This window comes from Haemaphysalis longicornis, unplaced genomic scaffold (genome assembly GCF_048455015.1).
Source record: "Haemaphysalis longicornis isolate Haplotype H1 unplaced genomic scaffold, Haemaphysalis longicornis Haplotype H1 scaffold_14, whole genome shotgun sequence".
Classification (NCBI taxonomy): Eukaryota; Metazoa; Arthropoda; class Arachnida; order Ixodida; family Ixodidae; genus Haemaphysalis; species Haemaphysalis longicornis.
This window is the reverse complement of record NW_027526245.1, coordinates 14,221,569-14,241,597: the sequence shown is the minus strand read 5'-3', so window position 1 is coordinate 14,241,597 and position 20,029 is coordinate 14,221,569. Positions and strand designations below refer to the sequence as shown.

The window sequence follows — 20,029 nt, the reverse complement described above, 5'->3', positions numbered from 1 at the left end:
GGATTCTCCCGCTGAAGCAGGCCGATCGGCCTGGACGGCTGGCATGTCACTTTCACTAAATGGCTGTTTGCGCGACACGCCGGCAGGTGCTTTGTCGTCTGCAAGGGCGTTATTTTGAGTGCCTGAAACTGAACAACAACGCATTGCACAAAACTACCGGTCGCGTCGCACTAGTTCTCATGGTACCTACTACACATTTCGAAGGCATTTAGCCAGGGTGAAATTTGAGTGCAGTTGGCCTTTAACAGTCGGACAGCCAGCTGAGCGGTCGCAAGTATTCGCGTGTTGGGGAAAAGTGCTGTTGGGCCGTCATGCGGAAGCATTTCTCCAGGCGTCCCCCAGCGTGCCCCGCCGTGGCTGTTTCGGAAATGCTCTCAACTTGTCGGAACTTGTGAAAGGAGCAAGCTGCTTTCCACTATTTGGATGTAGTAGTGTGCACTACACACTATACATAATGCAATGCAGCACTATACAGCACTATAGACCTTATGCAAACGTGTCGCCATCTACCGGAAGAAAAACAAAACGAGCATGCGACGGCGGTCGCAGGATTGCTTGGTACGGAGCGTGTGAGGGGCTTTCTCGGCTTGGCGATCCTTTTATATTCAGATTTAAGCGCAGCAGAATGAGCAATGAGTGATCTGTGGACCTTTCTCTGTTGCCCACATTTGCGGGCAACTTCGTCAATACGCATTATGCATCGAAAAAGCAGTCAGGGAGGCACCGGCAGGGTAGCTGTTGCGTTTCTTCTTTTTTTGGCTTTGAGAACGCAAACATTGAAAGTGCATCCGTGTGGGTTCGCATCCTGCGGGTTTCTCAGGAGGTCATTCCTGAAACGCTTCGAAACTTGCGGGCTGTCCTGAGGTTGAAATTGGGGAGGCAGAGGGGGGCACTCTCGATATACCTGTACGCTAGGCATCCTCTGGACCGCAGAGGAATCGCTTAACAAAATAAATTGCTTGCCTGGCATTTCAACAGCGGAGCTGTTGTAGCTGGCCGTAATGTGTGGCGTGTAACGCGTTAAACGTTGCCAATAAATTGCCAATAAGTTGCCAATGAATAATTAAATTACCAATAAATTGCCGAGCGCTGGTGAGCGCGTGCCTCGCGGCGGCTGCCGAGCGTCCCCAGCACACGCAAAGGCTTTAGCAAAAAAAAAATGAAACTGCGACAACCCTAAAGAGCGAGAAAACGCCGAGCGCTCGTGAGCGTGTGCCTCGCGGTGACCGCTGAGCGTCCTTTGCTCGCGCCGTGGACAACCAAACTGGCTGCACACTACCGCTTAAAAAATTCCGCTCGAAAAATTTGATATTGGGAAAATAGGCTACGGTCGAACAGCAGGCGACGAGTGGTAAATGACCGATACACGGAATTACTACGTACATTACTTGCGCTACTCATGGTGCTACGTGAAGGTTGCAACTCTCACGGATCCCTTATTTTCTGTAACGTTTGGCAAACGAAAGAATGCGTAGTACTTCCATCAAAGCCTACCGAACGTCCAGAATAAAAAGAAAATGCGGGCGTGCAAAGCACGAACGGCAGGCTCAAAACTCTACCCGCACGATAAAGTACAAGCAGACCGATGCAGTGCGCCTTCACTACCAGCAGGGAGGAGTGCTCCACAGCAAATACATACTATTCATTTCGCGACTATGCATGCGATCTAGCCATAATATTATTGCGCGAAGGGAAGTCGACACCCGCAAGCGACTTCACGCTGGGCGCTTCCGTTGATAAATGAAAAAAAAAAACTGTGTAGGCTATTTCCGTGGTCGTCCTTGTATCATCTTTGTGCACAGCAAGTTACACGGCAGTATTTGGGCATCTTGGACAATGATAAATACTGACGTGCACGTCGCTAACCCTGGTCTATCATGTACACAGCGGTATCCAGAGATCCAGGAATCCCCCAACATGGCGGAAGCACACGCAGTTCCCGCAAGAGGGCGCCAGTTTTTGCATACGGTCTATACACTATGCACAATGCAATGCGCTCTGTCGTATGCAGTTCGAAAAGGAGAAGAGAAGAAGCTCGGGTCCTGCACCCCCGCGTGACACAATTCGGCATGCCAGCTGATTCGGTTAGCACTCATACTGAGTTTGAGTCAGTAAGTATAGTTTAGAAAAGGCAGAAAAGCAGAGGGCACTTTTAAAATCGTTGCTCGTCAGAACTAGCTGGCTTCTGTTGGCTTCTGTGATAAATGCAGAGTTAAACCTGTGCGCCGCCGCATGTTTTTGTCGCGCCGTCTGCGCCGCTGCCACCGAAGTTCCTGGATTGCGGATGGCGCCGTATTTCTTTTCTTTGATTCTTCGGAAGAACGAGAGAATATGAAAGAAAAATGCGTCACTCCCCTGGAACCTCTGAAGGAAATGGTGCTGTTCGTCGTGAAACTGCCTGCCTGGAATTGTGCTGCTCATGTGGGGGAGATTTCTATGGGAGTGCTCCACACATTCTTTCTCCTTCCCCTCTTCCCTCGTTCCATACGTACCGCGACGACGGGACGGGTGGGACTCGGAAGCCGCCCCATCTTTCTTGTTTTCGCCGCTTCCTCAGAATGACAGCAGCAAGTGAGTTCGTTCCTGGCCAGGCACCAGCCAGTTACCTGGTCTCTCTGTGCTAATAGCCAAACAAGCAACCTTGTTCTCCTCTCTGCTCCACAGGTACGGCACAGGAGCAGTCTTCTTTTGACTACCTTCATTCCTGACAAAGGCCCCGCCGTGTTCATAACATCGTCATCCAACGGGGATAAAAGTATACAGTGCAAGAAAAATAAAACACTAACACAAAAGATGCAGTAGCAGAGAAACTGACAAGAATAAATGCGGGTGAAAGAGGGCTCCAGGACGTTTAGGTGCAGGACATTTCGGTGCACAAACCTTTCAGCCACCGAATTATCGGTGCTTGCTTGCTTGAAACAGATGTTATATTTTTATTTCCGCACAACATAACGTGAGTGATTTATTTACTTTTATTTATTTATTCATAATACCCCTAAAGGCCCTCGTGAGAGGGTATTACATAGAGAGGTTACATGAGCAAAGGTAGAAACGACGAACGTCAAAAACGAAAAAAAAGGGATAAAATTTCAAATTAAATACAGACTAAGGCTGAGTATATGTTATAACAAGTAATTGGTAATAACAGCAAAAATAGAGCAAAGAATAGGCTACAAATCTTTCGAATACAGACAAGTACACAGTGAAGAACCTATGAAAATGTAAGAAAAAATAATCAATACGCTTAACTCTTTCGCTACGGCGGAAAAACGGCCGATTTTGAGTGCTTCCACAAAACTATTTTTTTCTCTTGAGCTAGTGGACACATTTAGCATTGCTATGCATGTAATTGTAGCTTATAGATTGCTCTTACAAACTCATACCAGCAGTTTTGTGAAAGGTACAATTACTTACAGTTTATTAGTCAAATAATCAGAAAAAAATGCACAAAAAAGTATACACGCAACGTATATAGGCGATTGTAATGAGCCTAAAAATTATTTTATGAATTCTAAGATATACAAATTGTTTCTACATTTCCTATGAATATATCAACGCTGTAATAAATATATCAACGCTGTACACCAAGTTTTGTATTTTTGTGGGCCCGTCAAACTAGCGGAACTGACGGCTGTGCCACTCCTCGAAGCCACTCGAGTGTAAGTCGGTCATGCATCCAAGCACACTTTTTTGTGTTCTGACACAAAATCCTTTTCACTTTAGTGGTAAAAAACTAGAAAAAAAATCCAGCGCTCTTGAGAAGTGTCGCGCACCGCTCCGTAGCGGTAATCTGACACGAGCGCCAGGCTATCATGAAGGTAATAACGCGATATGACGCGGCGCATTTGTCAAAATATCCCTACCGTACGTTGTCCACACCCTACACATCAATGTAAAGCCGCAGTCGTCAGATAGGAAGCCCGTTTTGTTTATAAATACAGCGGGACACCGTTTTCACACAACTCGCATCTACCGCGGGTTCAAATTTCACTCTTGGCGCAGTCTCTGCAGGCGAAATATCAACAAAACATAATAAAATCGAAAAATGAGTTGTCAATAAATACGCCAGATGGCCTTAGTTGTCCGACAGGCGCCAATTTTTGCTTTCACGGGACGTTTGAAATCATCGGAACTCCATATCCGATGGACACCATTTTCGCACAACTCGCCACTATCGCAGGTTCAAATTTCACTCTTGGCGCGGTCTCTGCACGCGAAATATCAACAAAACATAATAAAATCGAAAAATGAGTTGTCAATAAATACGCCAGATGGTGTTAGTTGTCCACCAGCCGCCGTTTTCAGCTTTCGCGGGGTGTTTGAAATCATCGGACACCGGCGTCCGATGGCCTATGGCGCCGTAGTGAAAGAGTTAATAATAAAAAGAAAACAAAGCATACACTCAAAAACAAATAAAAAATATACACTCACTCATCACACCACAAATAAGCTGAATCAAGGTAAAAAAATAGTACACATTTGCTCTGTACATTCCGGAAAAGAGGAAAAAAACAAGTAAAAGAGCAAAAGTTAGATGGTGTCAGTATTTTGAATTAGTTCTTGAAATTTCTTGGCATCTTTTTCTGAGGCAATGTGCGATGGTAGATTATTCCAATCGATTGTGGTACGTGGAATGAATGACCAGAAAAAAGCAGATGACTTACAGTTTACGCGTTTAACTTTGTAGGGGTGATCGCGGCGTGAAAAAATAATGGCAGGTGGCGCGAAGAAATCGCCGTAAGGGGACACGTTGTGATAAAGTTTACGGAAAAGTGATAGGCGTGAAAGTTTGCGATGATGAAATAGTTCGGGTAGCTCTGCTCGGCGTTTTAGTGCTGTGACGCTGGAATGACGTGAATAGTCTGAAAATATGAAGCGAGCGGAAGGATTTTGCAGTGATTCAATGCGGACGTGAACTGTGTTCTAGAAGAAAGGAAACCCATGCCAAAATGTTAGGGTGAATGTTAAGCCTAGACAGTTTGGTTAGAAGCCGCTGATGAGGGACACGGTCAAAAGCTTATTAAGAAAAGTCAAGGAAAATAGCACCAACTTGGGATCCACCGTCAAGAGCTGAATGTATGTCAGGAATGAAGCCAGCAAGCTGCGTGTCACATGACTATCCTCGGCGAAAACCATGCTGATATTTATGCATAATGTTATGATCTTCGAGGTAGTTAATTGCTTGGTGTGTATTATAGGTTCAAGAAGTTTACAAATGGTACTGGTTGACGAGATGGGACGATAGTTTAATGGCGATGAGCGTTCACCAGACTTTACTTTTGCGATTTGCCAGTCATGTGGGATGCAACCTAACGATAACGGTTGTGAAAAAAGGGCGGACAGTATGGGACAAATGCTAGCTGATATATTCTTTAGTATCTTATTATTAAAGCCGACATGACCAGAAGCAGTAAAAATTTTGAGTTTATTTAGTAAGGAGAATATACCCGCTTTTACTGCGTATTATTTCTGGCATGCTGATATCAGGAATGAGGTTAACTTTCGGGCATGACGTGATGTCTTCATACGTGAATATTGATATGAATGCGTCGTTTAAAGCCTGTGCGCACTGAGACATGGGAATGACGTAGTTATTACTGGCAGTGAGGACGATATCAGGATGCTCAACAGGATGAATGACACGCCAAAATTTCCCAGCGTTATTTAACAGCATGGATGATAAGTCATGTTTGAACCATAATATAGCGCAATGATTTCATGTTTACACTGACGCCGTGTTTTTGGTAGAAATTGAACATTTCGTTCGCTGCTAACTTTTTTGATATTGCCGTGGAGGAAGAACGGGCCTCTCTGAAAACAGCCGATAACGCTCGTAGGGGGGGGTTGTGCATACAAATACCACTCATTTCCGTATTAGAGTTTTATGTTTGCACGCGTACTTACCGCAATTCTCTGTCCCAGCCTCCAGCCACCCCCTCCACACCCTCGCCTTTAGCTTTCAATCTCCCCCCACATTTCTCTTTCACAACTATTATTTTCTGCTTCCCTCGAAAGCGTCACCGCAAGAGAAGATGCTAGAGAAAGCGACACGTTCACCAGGAGCTCGCGCAACAAAAAGCCACCCGAGCCAATTGAAGCCGCTGAGGACACAAGGACCAGCATCGCTGGCGCCTGTCGCCCCCGTTGCGGGCTGCACCCTGGCGAGCCCCTTTCTTCGCCCCATCCAGGTCCCCAGACATGCCTCGCTTTCTTCTCTTACGAGAAGAGAAAAGTCGCACGGGCTGGTTGGACGAGAGCTGCGACAGTCATGGACATCCAGTTTACACATTGGAGAAAGCTCCTTACCAAGGGGGCTGGCAGCAGGTGGCGCTCAGGCCCCCTTCAGTGACGCCACTGTAAGTGCGATCGTTGGTTAGTTTTTAAGCAGAAGCAACACTGAATGCAACGAAGGCGAGATTGATAAAATAATTAAAAGGCAACGCAGACGCGCCTTTTCTTTGCAGCGGTTTAACACGAGGAGAGATTGGAATGGAGCGCCTTGCAGAATTGGGTGAAGTGAAATCAAAGTGCTTCGGTAGCACTTAAAGTCACATGAATGTCAAAATAAAGCAAAATGGTGAACGGAAGTAAATCAACAACCTTAATTTTTAACATGTACTACCAAAATTGGGTTTTACGCGCTGATTTAGCGCCGGTTTAGCGTCCGTTTCCGCACACAGCGGTGCAAACACAACTCTCCAGCGTAAAATCATATCAATTGACAAAATTACAATATTAAAGCAAAAATGTTCTTAAAGAGATGCCCAAGCCACCCCGTACAGCGAAATGTCTGCACCACGACGTCCTGCACCAAAAAGTCCGTGCACCAAAAAGTCCAAGCACTGAAATGTCCGCACCGAAACGTCCTGCAACGAAATGCCCTACACCGAAAAGTCTAGATCCCCTCTGTACCAACATGATGATATTCTAGACGCGTCCGTAAAAAAAGAAACTGGTGACAACAGCTGGTGAGTACAACCCATACAAAATAATTCATAATATTTTATGCATTACAGCAGCAACAGTGCGTTTTTGAAAGATGCTTTCTTTGGATAGTTGGAGTGTGCTTTAATTTTAAAAAATAGTTCTACAATGCATTATACCATCGTAACATCGGCTGATGTGCGTGTGGCAAAAAAGAGCGAATGTAGATTAATATAAATTAAGAATATCCGCAAGAGAATTTAATCAGTTGGCTGAATAACGGGAGTTTTCTGAACAAGGTTTTTTGAATGAGGCATCAATCTAAATATGCCATCAGTGGATTGTTTTCCATAACCCACGTTACGCGAAGATGAAGGTGTAACGGCTGTTTCAGGCAATCAAGCACGCGATAATTCGTTTGCCGAAAAGTCTGTTTACAAAAATGTTCGTGCACCGAAATGTCTGTGCACTGAAAAGTCCGCACACCGACATGTCCCTGCAAAGAAATGTGGAGCCCAACGGTGGAATTCATGCAAAGGGACTCAGAAAAGCTTTGTGAAGGTGGCAATCAAATGCATAATAGTTGTAGAACACATAACGGGGGATTTTTGAGCCAAGTGTGAGCCCCATACGTTGTACGGATAATTTGTAAACAATTTTTGAAGATCGCCTTTCTCAGCCGATGAACGCGCCGCCGCAGCGCGCCGACTGCGGCTGACGCAACGCCGACCGCGGCTGACGCAACGGCGAGGCGCCCCCCCCCCCAATTTGGCCGACCGTCGGTCGCCGGCAACGTCACTGCCATTGGCTTCTGGCTGCTCTTCCTCCTTCCTGCGCGATCCTGAGGCAAAGGCGGGTCTGCAGCGATTGACGCGTGCCTAGGCGCAGGAATGTAGCTAGCGGAGAACGGAAGTCGAGCGTCGCGATGTCACATGGCTATTCCCAGTGTTTCCAGCTGCTTTGAAAGAAGCAGAGAGGCAGGAGGAATCGATCGGCAAGGTGGGAGAGGTGCACTTAATTGCTTCTGGAGCAGCTAATACTGAATGTAGATCAATAATTCCAACCGCATTGCATCGCTATATTGGTACTAGGTGACAATAAAGGCCTTTGGTAAAAGACAAAAGGCTTTTCTGGGTCCCTTTCATGCAAATAACGCACAAGTGGTCCACGTTCCCCAGTTGGAGTGGCTCCATCAACTCCTCGAGGAGGAAGAGGAGGGCTGCCAGGAGGACAACCAGTATCTCGCCAAAGAAACACACCAGGCATCTCGAACGTCCTCTTGCGTGAGAAAAGTTTCTCCAGAAAATTCTCAAGGGGCTGGCTTCCCGAGAAGGACGGCGGGCACTCTGCAGGGCTGCACAGGCTGATCACGCAGTGACCGAAAAAGGGCACTGCCAGAGCTGCCCAGGATGGAGGCGTGCTGCTTGCACTGAGGCCGTTTGCTGAGATAGTGCTGCTCACCAGGCGGGACAAGCCTCGGGTGCTCGTGCATGCAGGAAGCCTGCCAGGCGCCTCCTGAGCCACCACGCTGTGAACGTGACGGGCAAAGATGCCAAAGTAAAAGTGTTCCCGAGGAAGACGCTCTCTCGTGTACAGTTGCAAGTGTTTGTAAGTAGCTGCAAGAAGTGTGCATAACGCGATACATAATAGCCACTTGTAAATGGCCCTGTACATATTGGCGCGCACTATGTTCAGTTAAAGCGTTTACGTTCTGCTGCCACTCACTGGCCGCAAAAGGTTATCTCAACCCGTAATGTATGCTGGACATCCGTTTGTTCCTTCTGGTGTTAGGCCGTCTACTTTGGTGGGCCCTTTTTAGATGCGACGCATCTCTTGCTCGGGGGTACGTCCTTCCTGCGTCGTCGCGGCGTTGTCCGCACGCTCACTGCACATGCGCAACTCTCCTCCGTTCTTCTCTCTGACAGCTGTGCGCAACACTCCCACTCCGTCTCATTATCATAACAACAGCTGCGCGTGTGCGCTTCGCTGCTCCGGGTGCGCGCATGTGTGCGCATGCGCGCGACTCCCTCCCCCCCCCCCCCCTTGGCTCCTCTCCTTTCAAAAACGGGGAATATAAGCGGGGGAGCGCACGGCGCCGGATCAGTCCAGCGCTCGCTCTCGCACTTGACTTGACTTTGCTTGACGATACCTCCGTGCAAGATCTTCCGATGAAGACGTGATGGAAGCGACAGTCCCTTCAGCGAGTGGACTGACGCAATCCAATACCAGCGTCAGTCCAAACGCTCCCCCCTGATGCGTCGCATCACATCAGGGTTCCCTCGCGGGAAGATGGGCGTAATTTTTTAACCACTCTTGTTAGCGCGACATGTTCTTGATATGACTAGATGTTTCTGCAAATGACTGCACTCCCAGACACACGCATGCAGACGCTCGGCTGGGGACAACACTTTTGTGACTGCTTCTTCTCTGGCTGTGTTTCTACAGCGAAGCTGTGTATGGCTCCATCAAATTCTCGTGACCCCCGGGGCAGAAAACGATCGGTTCTGAGCTTTAACGCGCCGACACTGCGCAGGCAATGAGGCTGCGGATTCATTTTGACCCCCTGGGGATTCTTAGAGTCTCGAACACTCGCCTCCCTCAGAGAAGCGGCCGGGAATCCAACCCGCACCTTGGGCTCCACTGAGCCACCGCGGCGGGGCAGGGGCAGAGGACTCCCGATGGCCCCCCGTGAGCCGGCAGAGCCAACCAGTGACGCTTGGGCGTAGCATGGCCAATGCGTTCTCGGTAGAGGCGACGCAAACCAGTAAGGCATGCGATGACACCTTCTTAGCAAGAAGACAGCTCACACTGATAGTGTTCCACAGTGAATGCGATCGGAAAAGCTGGCCATTTACGAGGTCGGACGGCGCCAAAGTGAACAATTGCCTGCGGAAGGCAGCATGCAGCAGCAGCGAAGATCCTCGCCCAAAGGCTGCCCGAGAGCGGCAAGCTTGTACTGGATTTCGGATTCAGTTGTGCGGTGTGCGACACACTGGCCCTAGAACAATTTGATAATAGTTGATAACGTTGTCACGAAGCGTATAAATGCGTACTTTTCCCGAGATGGCTGCTGGACTCGCTATGTGAAATGCTGCAACAGCCCCCTTTCCAGGGCAGCACAGTACCTGGGCGTTGAGGTGTGCCAGGTGCACCAGGTTGGCGAGCAGGCAGAGGGCGTAGTTGCCCTCGAGGGCGTTGAAGAGGATGCGCATGTTCTGCTCCACCAGCAGCAGGTCCAGGCAGCGCCGGAACAGGCCGTGCGAGTTCACCACCGACAGCACCTGCACGCAGCGCAGGAGGAGGAGGGCTGGCACACCCCGGGCTCTCTCTCCCGGCCAGCACGCAGAGGCTTACAGCGGGGCTGGCACTGCGCACTCCCCACGTCAGCTGCTTGCCGGGCGGCCAGCAGAAAGCGCTGCCAAACGATGCCTGTCCCCAGCAGACATTGGGTGCTACACCAGCTGTAGGCTACGAAAAGCAACGCTCAATCGACGGAGGAAATGTTTTTTGAAAAATCACACTCTTTAACTCGGAAACAACCATTAGGCGTTCCTAATGGAGCTGCACAGTGACAAAACGTTGTGGTCTCTACCTCACCACATGCACAACCGATGCGATGCATTACACGAGGCACGCAATCATACTGCGAGGAACCACCGTGGGTTCGAACTGGTTGAGCCGCCAGATCAGCTCGCAGCAGAGATAGAGACGCAATCCGTGCACTCACAGGCGCGTACCGCAGCGCGTGATCGTCAAGGGTTAGGTGCGGCCTTGCTATATGCAAGCGTAGGGTCAACAGGGGCAACCTCAGGCTGGCGGATTTCGCCGGCGCAACAGAGCTGCAGCCAGACAGCAGAGAGTGTCCCATATCTCGGGCCCATATCTGTTGAGCGGCTCCCCGAACCGACCCTCTTGCAGAGCGTGCGTTCCGCGTCCCAGCGAGAGGGGCTCGGGGTTGCACTCCAGAGGACCACTCAGTCGGTTAGCAGGGTGCAGCAACTGCTCCGTGACACTGCCAGTGGGGAAAGTGCACTCGGCTCTACGCAGTGGCACCGAGACAAGCCTGCCTTTTGGGGAGAGAGGGGGACGCGCGACTGTCAAAATCCACGGCAGCGGACGCCAGGGTCCCCACGACGTTGGCAGCCTGCAACGGCACTGCCCGTGAGCGTCAGGTAAAGTCGAGTTTTCGATGAGGAACGGCGCAGCTTTCGTGGCTATCCTTCCCCGCTCTCAACAGTGGCCATTCGCTTGGCTGCTTGGGTTTGCGCAGGGACGGTGCGCGCATGCGTGGCCGCCGCTGGATTGCCCCTGGCGGTTGCGCACAGCGTGAGCACTCCCGTGGCATGCGAGCAAACATGATAGGAGACGTGCGGATCAAAAGCCGCGCCACAGCTTGCAGTGGTGCTCGCCGTAACCATAAAGAATACAAGAAGCAAAAGAAAATTGCGGACACAGCGCAGGTTGTGGTTTGAAATGAAGCGCACCCACCTCCGGGGCGATGCCGAGCAGGTGGTGGACCAGGGCGGGCACGGACAGGATGTGCAGCAGGAAGAGGTTCATGAGCTCGTCGGAGAAGTGGGCGGCCAGCAGGGGCCGCAGGGCCAGGTTGAGGGCGGCGGCCAGGGGGGCCCGCTTGAGGCTGGGCCGGGCGCGGGCCAGCCCCCGCAGCAGCAGCGCCTGCAGCGCCCTGTACAGGCCCCCCCGGGCCGCCAGGTGGGCCCCCACGCTGACGCACAGCTGGCCGAGCACGGGCCGCAGGGGCTCACCTGCACGGGTCAAGGTGTCAGCATTCCGTACGTTCCACATGCATTCACTGGCTGCTTCCAGTGGAGTGCAGCCTGCCCACATTGGCCTCCCCCTTCTTCACAGGTAAACAAAAGTTCCTCCTTCGAATACAACTGATTGGTTGAAAGTGACAAAGGCAAGCTGTGGGTACATTCGCGTTAAGCCTAGGCCACTTGCCCTCACCACCGTACCATGCAACAGTGCACAACTCCTGTGCAAGTGGGCCGTTAAATGTTAATTGTGCGGCCTTCACTTGGCCTCGGAATCCCGTTCGTTTAAGTCTTGACACAACCCCCTTGGCACCCGGAACTCTGACATTAGCAAGCCACGAGTTCTTTCTGCCGGAATGCTGGGCCGAAGAACCGGCAAGCAAGCGCCCCTTCCTTTTGAGTGCATTTGGAGCCAGGCATTTCTGTAATCAGACGAGGGGCCTCCTACACTGGTGGCACTACCGGGTGCGAGGGTGCTATCCGGCTATCAAGATGGAACACCCACACCACAGTCCCCACCGCAGCATCCTTTTGATCGCCAATGACGCCTCAGAGGCCAGTGATGTCAACAAACCGCGCTTTATTGCTCGGTCAAAACATGAACCGGCTGTCTTGAGCTTGGGCGGGAGACAAAGTCCCCACGAGCTCACTGAGCCCTCCTCAAGTGGGGGCTCGCTCTGTCCTGGGTTCGGTGCGGCCTGCACGGCTCTGGGGCTCCGGAGGCGGCGGCACCAAGCTGCCAACCCCACAACCGAAAGAGGAGCTTGCCACACCCCGTTTGCTCTGCGGACCTACGCTCACAAGTGCGAAGGAGGCCAGGTCCCCCAAGCCCCGTGTCCAGGAGGCTCTCGTTGCACTCGGGCAGGGATCGCAAACCACCGCCCGGCCTGCTCACGAGTGCCTTCGCTCATCCGTTTTCATTTGTTTTTTAAAGCAAATATGATTGGTATTGATACGTTTCTCGAATGCCAATGCCCAATTCTATTCAGAAGTGATCCGCCATATCTGCATGTGGGAAAAGACTCCTTTCTTTCAAATGGCAGTGTTAGCTGGCATTTTGTTGCAACCCTGCCCCTTTCATTTCACCTCCTTCGCTGTGCCAGCCCTGGCGGGACTAAACTTCGTGAGTGCGGCCCGCTCGCTGGGTTGAGGGCATCTGGAAGCACCCTTGCCAAGCCGCAGGGGCATGCCAGATGCCACATTCTAAGGGGTCACTTGTAGGGTGGACATCCGGTGAGAATTATGGCGTATTTGGTTGGGCGTTTACGAGCGCTCTGGAGTGCTCTGAAAAGCGGCCGCGCCTTTGGTTGGTAGAATTCGAGCGCTCGAACTACCTTTGGTTGGTTCTTTCGGAGCGTCATCCTTTGACTCGGAGCACTCCCGACCGCTCTGACTTCGAATTGAGAGCGTGGCGCAACCTGGCCGGGAGGACGGGTCCCGTGACACAAAATGGCGGCTTCCCGCACTGGCTGCACGGTGGTGCTACAGGCGCGCCGCTCCTTGATTGCCGATGCATTGAGATGGTACGCTGCCTCTCGCGCTCTGATTGCGAGCCGCCTTGGCATCTGGTGACTCCGAGCCAGAGGACCGGAGCGGCCAACCAAACACGCCATTAAATATGTTAAGGCCGTAATTGGACGCATTCTCCCAGTTTGCAGCCCATCGCACTCCGGCGACGTCACTCCCGCTTGCCCACACGGAACCCCCCCCCCCCCAGTGGATGGAACCCCGTCCCCTGCCGGAGGACAGAAACAGGGCCGCAACAAGCCTTTCCATGCACGCATGTCTGAGAAACCTTTTCTCGAGCGCTTTGTTTGAGCACCATGCCCCGGTTCTTCTACCTTTGCTGGCTCCAGTTGAAAGTTCGTCCCTTCTTCCTTGTCTCGGTTATTTATTCTGCGCCCAAACATGCTCACCAATGGTGAAACCACCAGCCCCCCGAGATGCCCAGAGTGGGCGCCCTGCTGGCCGAGGCATGCCTGGAGAGGAAGCGCGTGTGCCCAACAGGCACGTTGAGGGGCTGTGCACCGAGTGGTGGGGGCACGAGCAGTGCCCACTGCCTCTTCTGCAGCGTGGCTCAGCCCACGTTCTTTTCAGTGCCATGGGTTCCCAAGTGTCCCGCCTGTCTTCTTGGCTCGCATTTTCAGTCGCTCAAGAAGTACTTCACAGCTAGTACTCATGAGGGTGCTCACATCAATTACGGCCTCACTCACCGAGCTTCCAAACCAAAGGGGACAGACCCTTCCTGAATGCAGCTCTGCCCCGTGCAGTGACGGCCCTAGAAGACAGACTGCCTTGGACTCGCAGCAGAGGCAAGACGCGTAAAGCAGCATGCACAGTGCAGTGAGGCCTCCCGGTGAGCCGAGCACCCCTCTGCTTCCACCTGTTTCCAGCTGTTCCCAGCACGGCCGAGTGCTCTGTGCAGAGGCCACAGGAGAGAAAAGCAATCCGCCCCTTTTTTTGGAGGGCTTTGTTCGACCGCAGAGGCCAAGTGCGGTGCCACAGTGAACGTGATTAAGCTTCCGTGAACAGTGCCCAAAGTCCCCAGACCTGCTGCCCGCCGTCGACCAGCAGTGGCCGGTTGCAACCTGCCCGCTGCTACACAGGCTGCCCGATAGTGAGCGGGTGCCGAGCAGACCTACGAGGACAAGGTTGCGTCTTCCTCGTCGACGCTCCGGCACGTGCGACGTCATCGTAGCCTCGCAACACCTCGCCTCACACCATTGCCAGAACCTGTGCTCTTTGCCCGGAACATTTGTTCGGTGTTTCCTTTAGGTTTGGCATTTCTTAGTGTTATCACTTGTAATCGGCTACCGTGCGTGGGCTCGTTCAAGAGTCGTGCTCTTTGCAAACGTCCTCGTCTGCGGCACTGCGGCAAGTCCCAGTCGCCACTGAATACCTGAGAAGAACCTGCGGGGCTTTTCTTCCCCTCCCAAACGTCTTCGTCCTTACCGCGGATGGAGCCAGTTTTTTACTGCAATTCACTTCATTCAGTCCTCGTTTTTTTGTGCGCTCCAGTTACAGTGATGAGTTTTTGTACTGCAGTCTCCCAACCAGCCTGAATCTGTAGGTGCAAGGGAACAAAGCCCGAGGGGGCACGGCATGTCGCCAGTGGGGTGCCCCCGTGGTTCCTTCGAACGTGAACAAACGCAGTGGGCTCCCTCCAAAGAGAAACAAAAAGGGGACCACATCCACAGTTATAAGAAAACCCTCCCTGCTGCAGCAGCTGACGTGAAAAAGAAATGTTTTTTCAAGTGGCCTCTTTGTTCGCGCACGTTTTGGTTGACAGCCACAAAAATTAGAGCTTTTAGCATACATTGCAAGCAGTCTACACTGCAGTTGGGGGCCGGGGTTGCCAGGCCTGGCGATTCCTCACTAAGCAGGTGAAAGATGCTCGTGGCAACCAAAATTTTACTGTGGCAGCTTGCCTCCCCACTGGCTTATTTGAGCAGAGAGATTTTAAATACTTCCGGGCCTTTCTGACCCCTTAAGTTTCAGAACAGGGCTCCAACGGCCTTTCCGTGAATTCCAGATATTGAGATCCAACTGAAGGTTGTATGCTAAAATTAGAGTAAGCACTACCAGCTGTGCACTATCCCCGGATAAATGCAAAGACTAGTCCTGCACAGTAGGCAGACTCTGGCAATCAAAGTTGAGGCTTTATTGCCTGGCAAATACTACAGGGTACATGCCAGAAAACACGACTGCCGCTCGCGGAAACACTCCTTCCGAGTGCTCCACCCGCACGAACCCACACTCCGGCATCTGTCCTTGCGGCCGCACGAAAAGCGGACCAAACCTCCGAGCTGAGTGCCGACGGACACGGTGGTCCTCCACGCTCGCAGTGGGCCAGGCACGTCGCACGCATGTGACGCTGCTCCCCCTCCCCGTGTGCGCAAGTGGGGAAACCAGGGTGGGCGGACCCCCCCCGAGGCGGCTCATTCCAGGCGGGGTGCGGTGCAGAATTGTGGCGTACTCACAGGCCCTGTCCGTGCCCCGGAGCAGGTTCCAGGAAGAGGTGCTGGTGAAGGTGACCAGCACGTGCAGGAGCAGCATCAGGGAGCGGGCGTCCTGCGGGCACTCGGGCTGCGGCGGGGCAGGAGGAGGGCACTCGTCTCTTCCCCGGGCAGCCCCCTCCCCGAGGGACGTACCCGCATGTCCCGCAGGTAGCCGCAGCAGTGGCCCAGGATGGCCTTGAGCTGCTGGATCCACAGCACCGCGTGCTCCCGCACCAGGGACACCGACACGTAGCTCTCCTGCGGTGCAACAACCGGGCTGTGCCCACTCCTCGGCGGCATGGAGCGCAGCGCCAGCCCCGCTCTCTTCCCGGCCATTCACTCCTGCTGTTCACAGGCAAGGCGTGGGCTGTGCATGCCAAAGCGCCAGTGCCCGGCTGAACGCCAGAGGCAACCGTGCCCTCCCTGCCGCTGGACGTGCTGCGCCCTTCCCTTGGAACAGCCCTCCTCCTGCAGTTCCAAGGGAAGGGCACGCAAGGACCCAGTGTCTCTCGCGTCGGCTGCATGGTGCACACGATGAAAGAACCCACATGTGCCCTTTTCTGGCACTGAGCAGCGGCACGATTACCTCTGGTTGGGGATTTCACCTAGGAGCACGATAAACAGTGGCCATGGCGGGATAACGCACTAGTTTAGTTCCACGAAACAACGTCGCCCTGGCCACCACTTGAGCATGAAACGTGTTAAGAGCAGTTTCGACAGTTTACACTTGTCTTACCGATGAGTGCCGTATTGGGAACGTCAGGACAGCAGGTGGTGTGGTGGTTGTTTAAAGCCCAGAAGTTAACTCCATGAAACGGGCACACCCCCACCACGGGGACGCATTGTACACACGCTGAAGAGCCAAGGTTGGGGAATTCGTAATGTTTTTGGACAGCCGTTGCTCACACTGCGCGACATTCCCGCTAATTTTTCTGCACAATTTAAAGTATATAACTGTGGATGTGCGAGCGTATTTCAGGCGCATCTCTCGGTAAAATTAAGCACACAGAGCACAGTTCTCAGAGAAGGACACACGGCCCCAGCCCAGGCCTGGCAAGCGGGCTGCTCACCTGTAGCGTGTCTGCGTCCATGCTGGCCACGATGTACCGGCACAGGCGCTCAAACCTCTGCGCACGAGAGAGAGAGGCCGCTCACAGACTCCCCCCCACAACACTGAAAGGTCCCCAAAGTGGCTGCCACAGCAGTGGGCTGCCATTTGTGAACACGAGGAAGGGGCTGCAGCAGTGCGCATGCCCGCACTGGTCCCTTTGGGACATTCAGGAGTGGATGTGTTCACCTCCAAATATCTGACCCCCCTCAGAAAGGAAGCTGCACTACCAAGCTTGACTGAGCACAGCGTGTTCGCAGCTGCACAAAATGCTTACGGGCCTGCTGCCAGAAAAAAACTAGACGTGCCGGAAGCTCCCACTTCTTCACCCGTAGCTCTGATGCCAACCACAAGAAAGAAAGGTGGCACAGGCACAAATAATGACCACCGGCAAACAATGTGCACTGCCAATGGCACCTGACTGTGAAGATCCATGTAAAAGGCCATGGAGCAAAGTGCAACCTCAGGGATCGCACTTAGGATGCCATAGCTGGAAGCAAGAGAAACAAGTGGACACTGAAGTGAATTTGTCAAACTTGTTTTTTTGTTTGAATAGCATAGACTGGCTCAGCATAGTTTCTTACGGTATACACTAGAGGCGTCTATGCGGCTCACATCAAGGCTGTCTGTGTCGTCATTGGCCACCCTTGTCATGCCCTCGCCTTAGTATCATCATTGGCTTTGATTGCAACGTTTTAGTGACCGTAAATTTAAACAAAGTGCGAAAAACAGTGTGCAATTATGTAAGTGGAAAATAAAACAGGCTGTTTTAGAACAAGGAAAAAAGGAGGTAAAGTGTGTTTTTGCCAGAACATTTCTTCATGCTATCTTGCAGGCCAAGGTGGTAGTTATGAACAATGTTTATATTTAGGAGAACTCTGACTTTATTAACTTCACCATTATTTGCAAAGTTTTTGCAGCGTGCCTATGAAAACGTCACCGTCGTGGTGAGCCAAAGAAAACGTGGACAATGAAAAGATAGGACGCATACAGGCGCCTGTATCTGTTGTATCTTGTCTTTGTCCAAGTACGTTTTGTTTCTTCTTTTCGTCGGCATATTACCCGCTCAGTCCTTCGACTGCGGCATGACCAACGTCAGGTGTGATCACGCACTGCCTGCCGTTTCACCGAACACGGCTACCACAGAAACGGGAGGATTTCGGCTTCCTTGTAGCTCACAGACGTGGTAACGAATAGTGAAGAAAGCAAATCCCCAAAACCGCTTACGAACCCCATGGCCATGCCAAGCCCAAGCCAAAAAGGGGCGTCTCCCCATAAACCCCCACGACGACATGCGATTGCTAGGCGCACTTTCCTCTCCAGTGTACTTACTAACAAACTCCATGTGGCCCAAAAAAACACACTTTCCATCGCTTCCCTGCTCAGTAAAGCAGTATTTATTTTATAAAGCCTGAAAGAAGAATACCACCGTGCGAAATGTGCTGCAGCAGCCACCACAACCAACAGCAGTGACACGCATTCGAGATGCGATGTGGTCGGAATTCAAACGAGTCTTGGTTTCAGTTCTGTGACACATGCTTGGCATCCGATGTTATCATTGGCCGGGCATTCTCGATATCTGCCATGCTGTACAATGTGTCAGAGAAGCCCGCTTGGAATCCCTAGCCGAGGCGTACAGAACACCCTGCGCGATGCAATGCGCTTTTCCCCATCTTGGGAGCTTGCCTGGCTCACGCCGGTATCGTCTGCTGATCAGGGGCTGGGCCCACTACCCGCAAGAGGTCGCTGTTATGTCAAAACTCGCCAGCGCGTCAGTGTCAGTCTGCACGCATTCTGCGAGCTCGCTCGTGGAGCATTCAAGGTGGCAGCGCAAGATGGCGCATTGAGCACGGAAAGCAATACCTCAAAAACAATAAAATCGACTTGGTGATTTGAACTTGCGAACTGCAAAACTAAGCACCCCGGTGCTCCAGACTGCTCAGCCGCAGTGCTGGGGGGGAGGGAGGGGATGTGAAGTACATTTATTTTCTACTTCTTGCCTTCTCGGGAGCTTAGATGACTGTTTCTTGAATAACGCTCGCGCAGTAAGCGTTCCCCAAATTCCCACAAATATCTCACCTCCTTGGGCAGAATGTGTGGCCGTGCTGCACACTGCTTTGCTAGTTCACCCAGCACCAAAAGTGCTTCCCACACCCTCGTTTTGTGCTTTACAGTAAAAGTTTCAGTTGATTTAGCATCCCTTAGCGCCTGGATTAACTTCGCTGCCTCTTCTCCTGCCTTTAATTGTCCTTATACTAGATGGTGCTCCCTGAAAAGCTTAGAGGTCGATTTCTTTGCTTGGCGCACTGAGGAGCCTGCATTTCGCCTGCCCCCGTTTCAGCCAACTCTAGGCCGTGGCATCCACAGAGACAGGGGTGAGACAGCTGAATCAGATTTGGGAGCAGTTTTTGGAGCAGCGAAATATCTATTTTTGAGCAGAAGAACCTTGATTTGGAGCAGAAGAGCGACATTTATTATGTCACCTTAGTATCACAAGGTACGAACTCCACTACCTTTTTACTGGCCATTTTTAAATTCTTAGGCTCTATCATTGATAATATCGAATTGCAAAACTAAGCAATCGTAAGGCATTTTTATTTTCATATGAATGCCAAAATTATTATTTTTGTAATCCCCGACTCGTCTTTACGCACAAGCGTAGAGCCACGGCCAAAGCTGCGCAAAGCGAGGTCACAGTCGTCGCACCGCACCAGCCCTCCCATTTCAATCCCCAAGGTGTATGTTCACTACGATCGTAATCTGAGTAACGTTGGTATGTTTAGTCACCTCCCTTTTGGTAATAAATTTGACTTCAGAAAAATGAACCGTTATTACTAGCGTGAAATAATAGCCCGTCCCGGTATCGAACACTGCTTGAACATTTTGCGGCGATGTAGCCTGCGCCGCCACTTCTGCAGCGTCAATGGTCCCATTACCGTCGCTCGCAAGTCCACTGGGAGCAATAACTTAGAGTAACTTAGTAGTAACTTAGGCAGCAATAACTTAGTCGACCAGAATACAGTAAACTCTTTTAATGACTATTTTACCAACGTGGGCCCAGAGCTGGCCAAACAAATACATCCTATAAATAATTCGAAGCCACAACTGCCACCTATTTCAAACAGTTATGTAATAAATGATATTGAACTGCATGAAATCATAGCCGTAGTTAAAATGCTTCATGCAAGAAAAGCCCCTGGGATAGATAGATTTTAAGTCAAGTT

The 20,029-nt window shown here is 51.5% G+C and overlaps 1 protein-coding gene across 7 annotated transcripts in view; it reads right to left on the bottom strand.

Annotated features, from left to right (window-relative positions):
- Positions 1-20,029, bottom strand: part of LOC144165153 (ubiquitin-protein ligase E3B) — a 185,111-nt gene that overhangs the window by 150,609 nt on the left and 14,473 nt on the right. For 6 of the 7 annotated variants that reach the window (XM_077695256.1, XM_077695255.1, XM_077695250.1 and 3 more), the window contains exons 5-9: positions 16,768-16,824; positions 15,851-15,955; positions 15,680-15,785; positions 11,413-11,690; positions 10,050-10,205 (exon numbers count right to left, since the gene is read on the bottom strand). In XM_077695256.1, coding sequence (XP_077551382.1) covers positions 10,050-10,205; positions 11,413-11,690; positions 15,680-15,785; positions 15,851-15,955; positions 16,768-16,824 — 702 coding nt within the window. The remainder of the gene's footprint in view (positions 1-10,049; positions 10,206-11,412; positions 11,691-15,679; positions 15,786-15,850; positions 15,956-16,767; positions 16,825-20,029) is intronic. The other variant, XM_077695254.1, reaches the window with a different exon arrangement.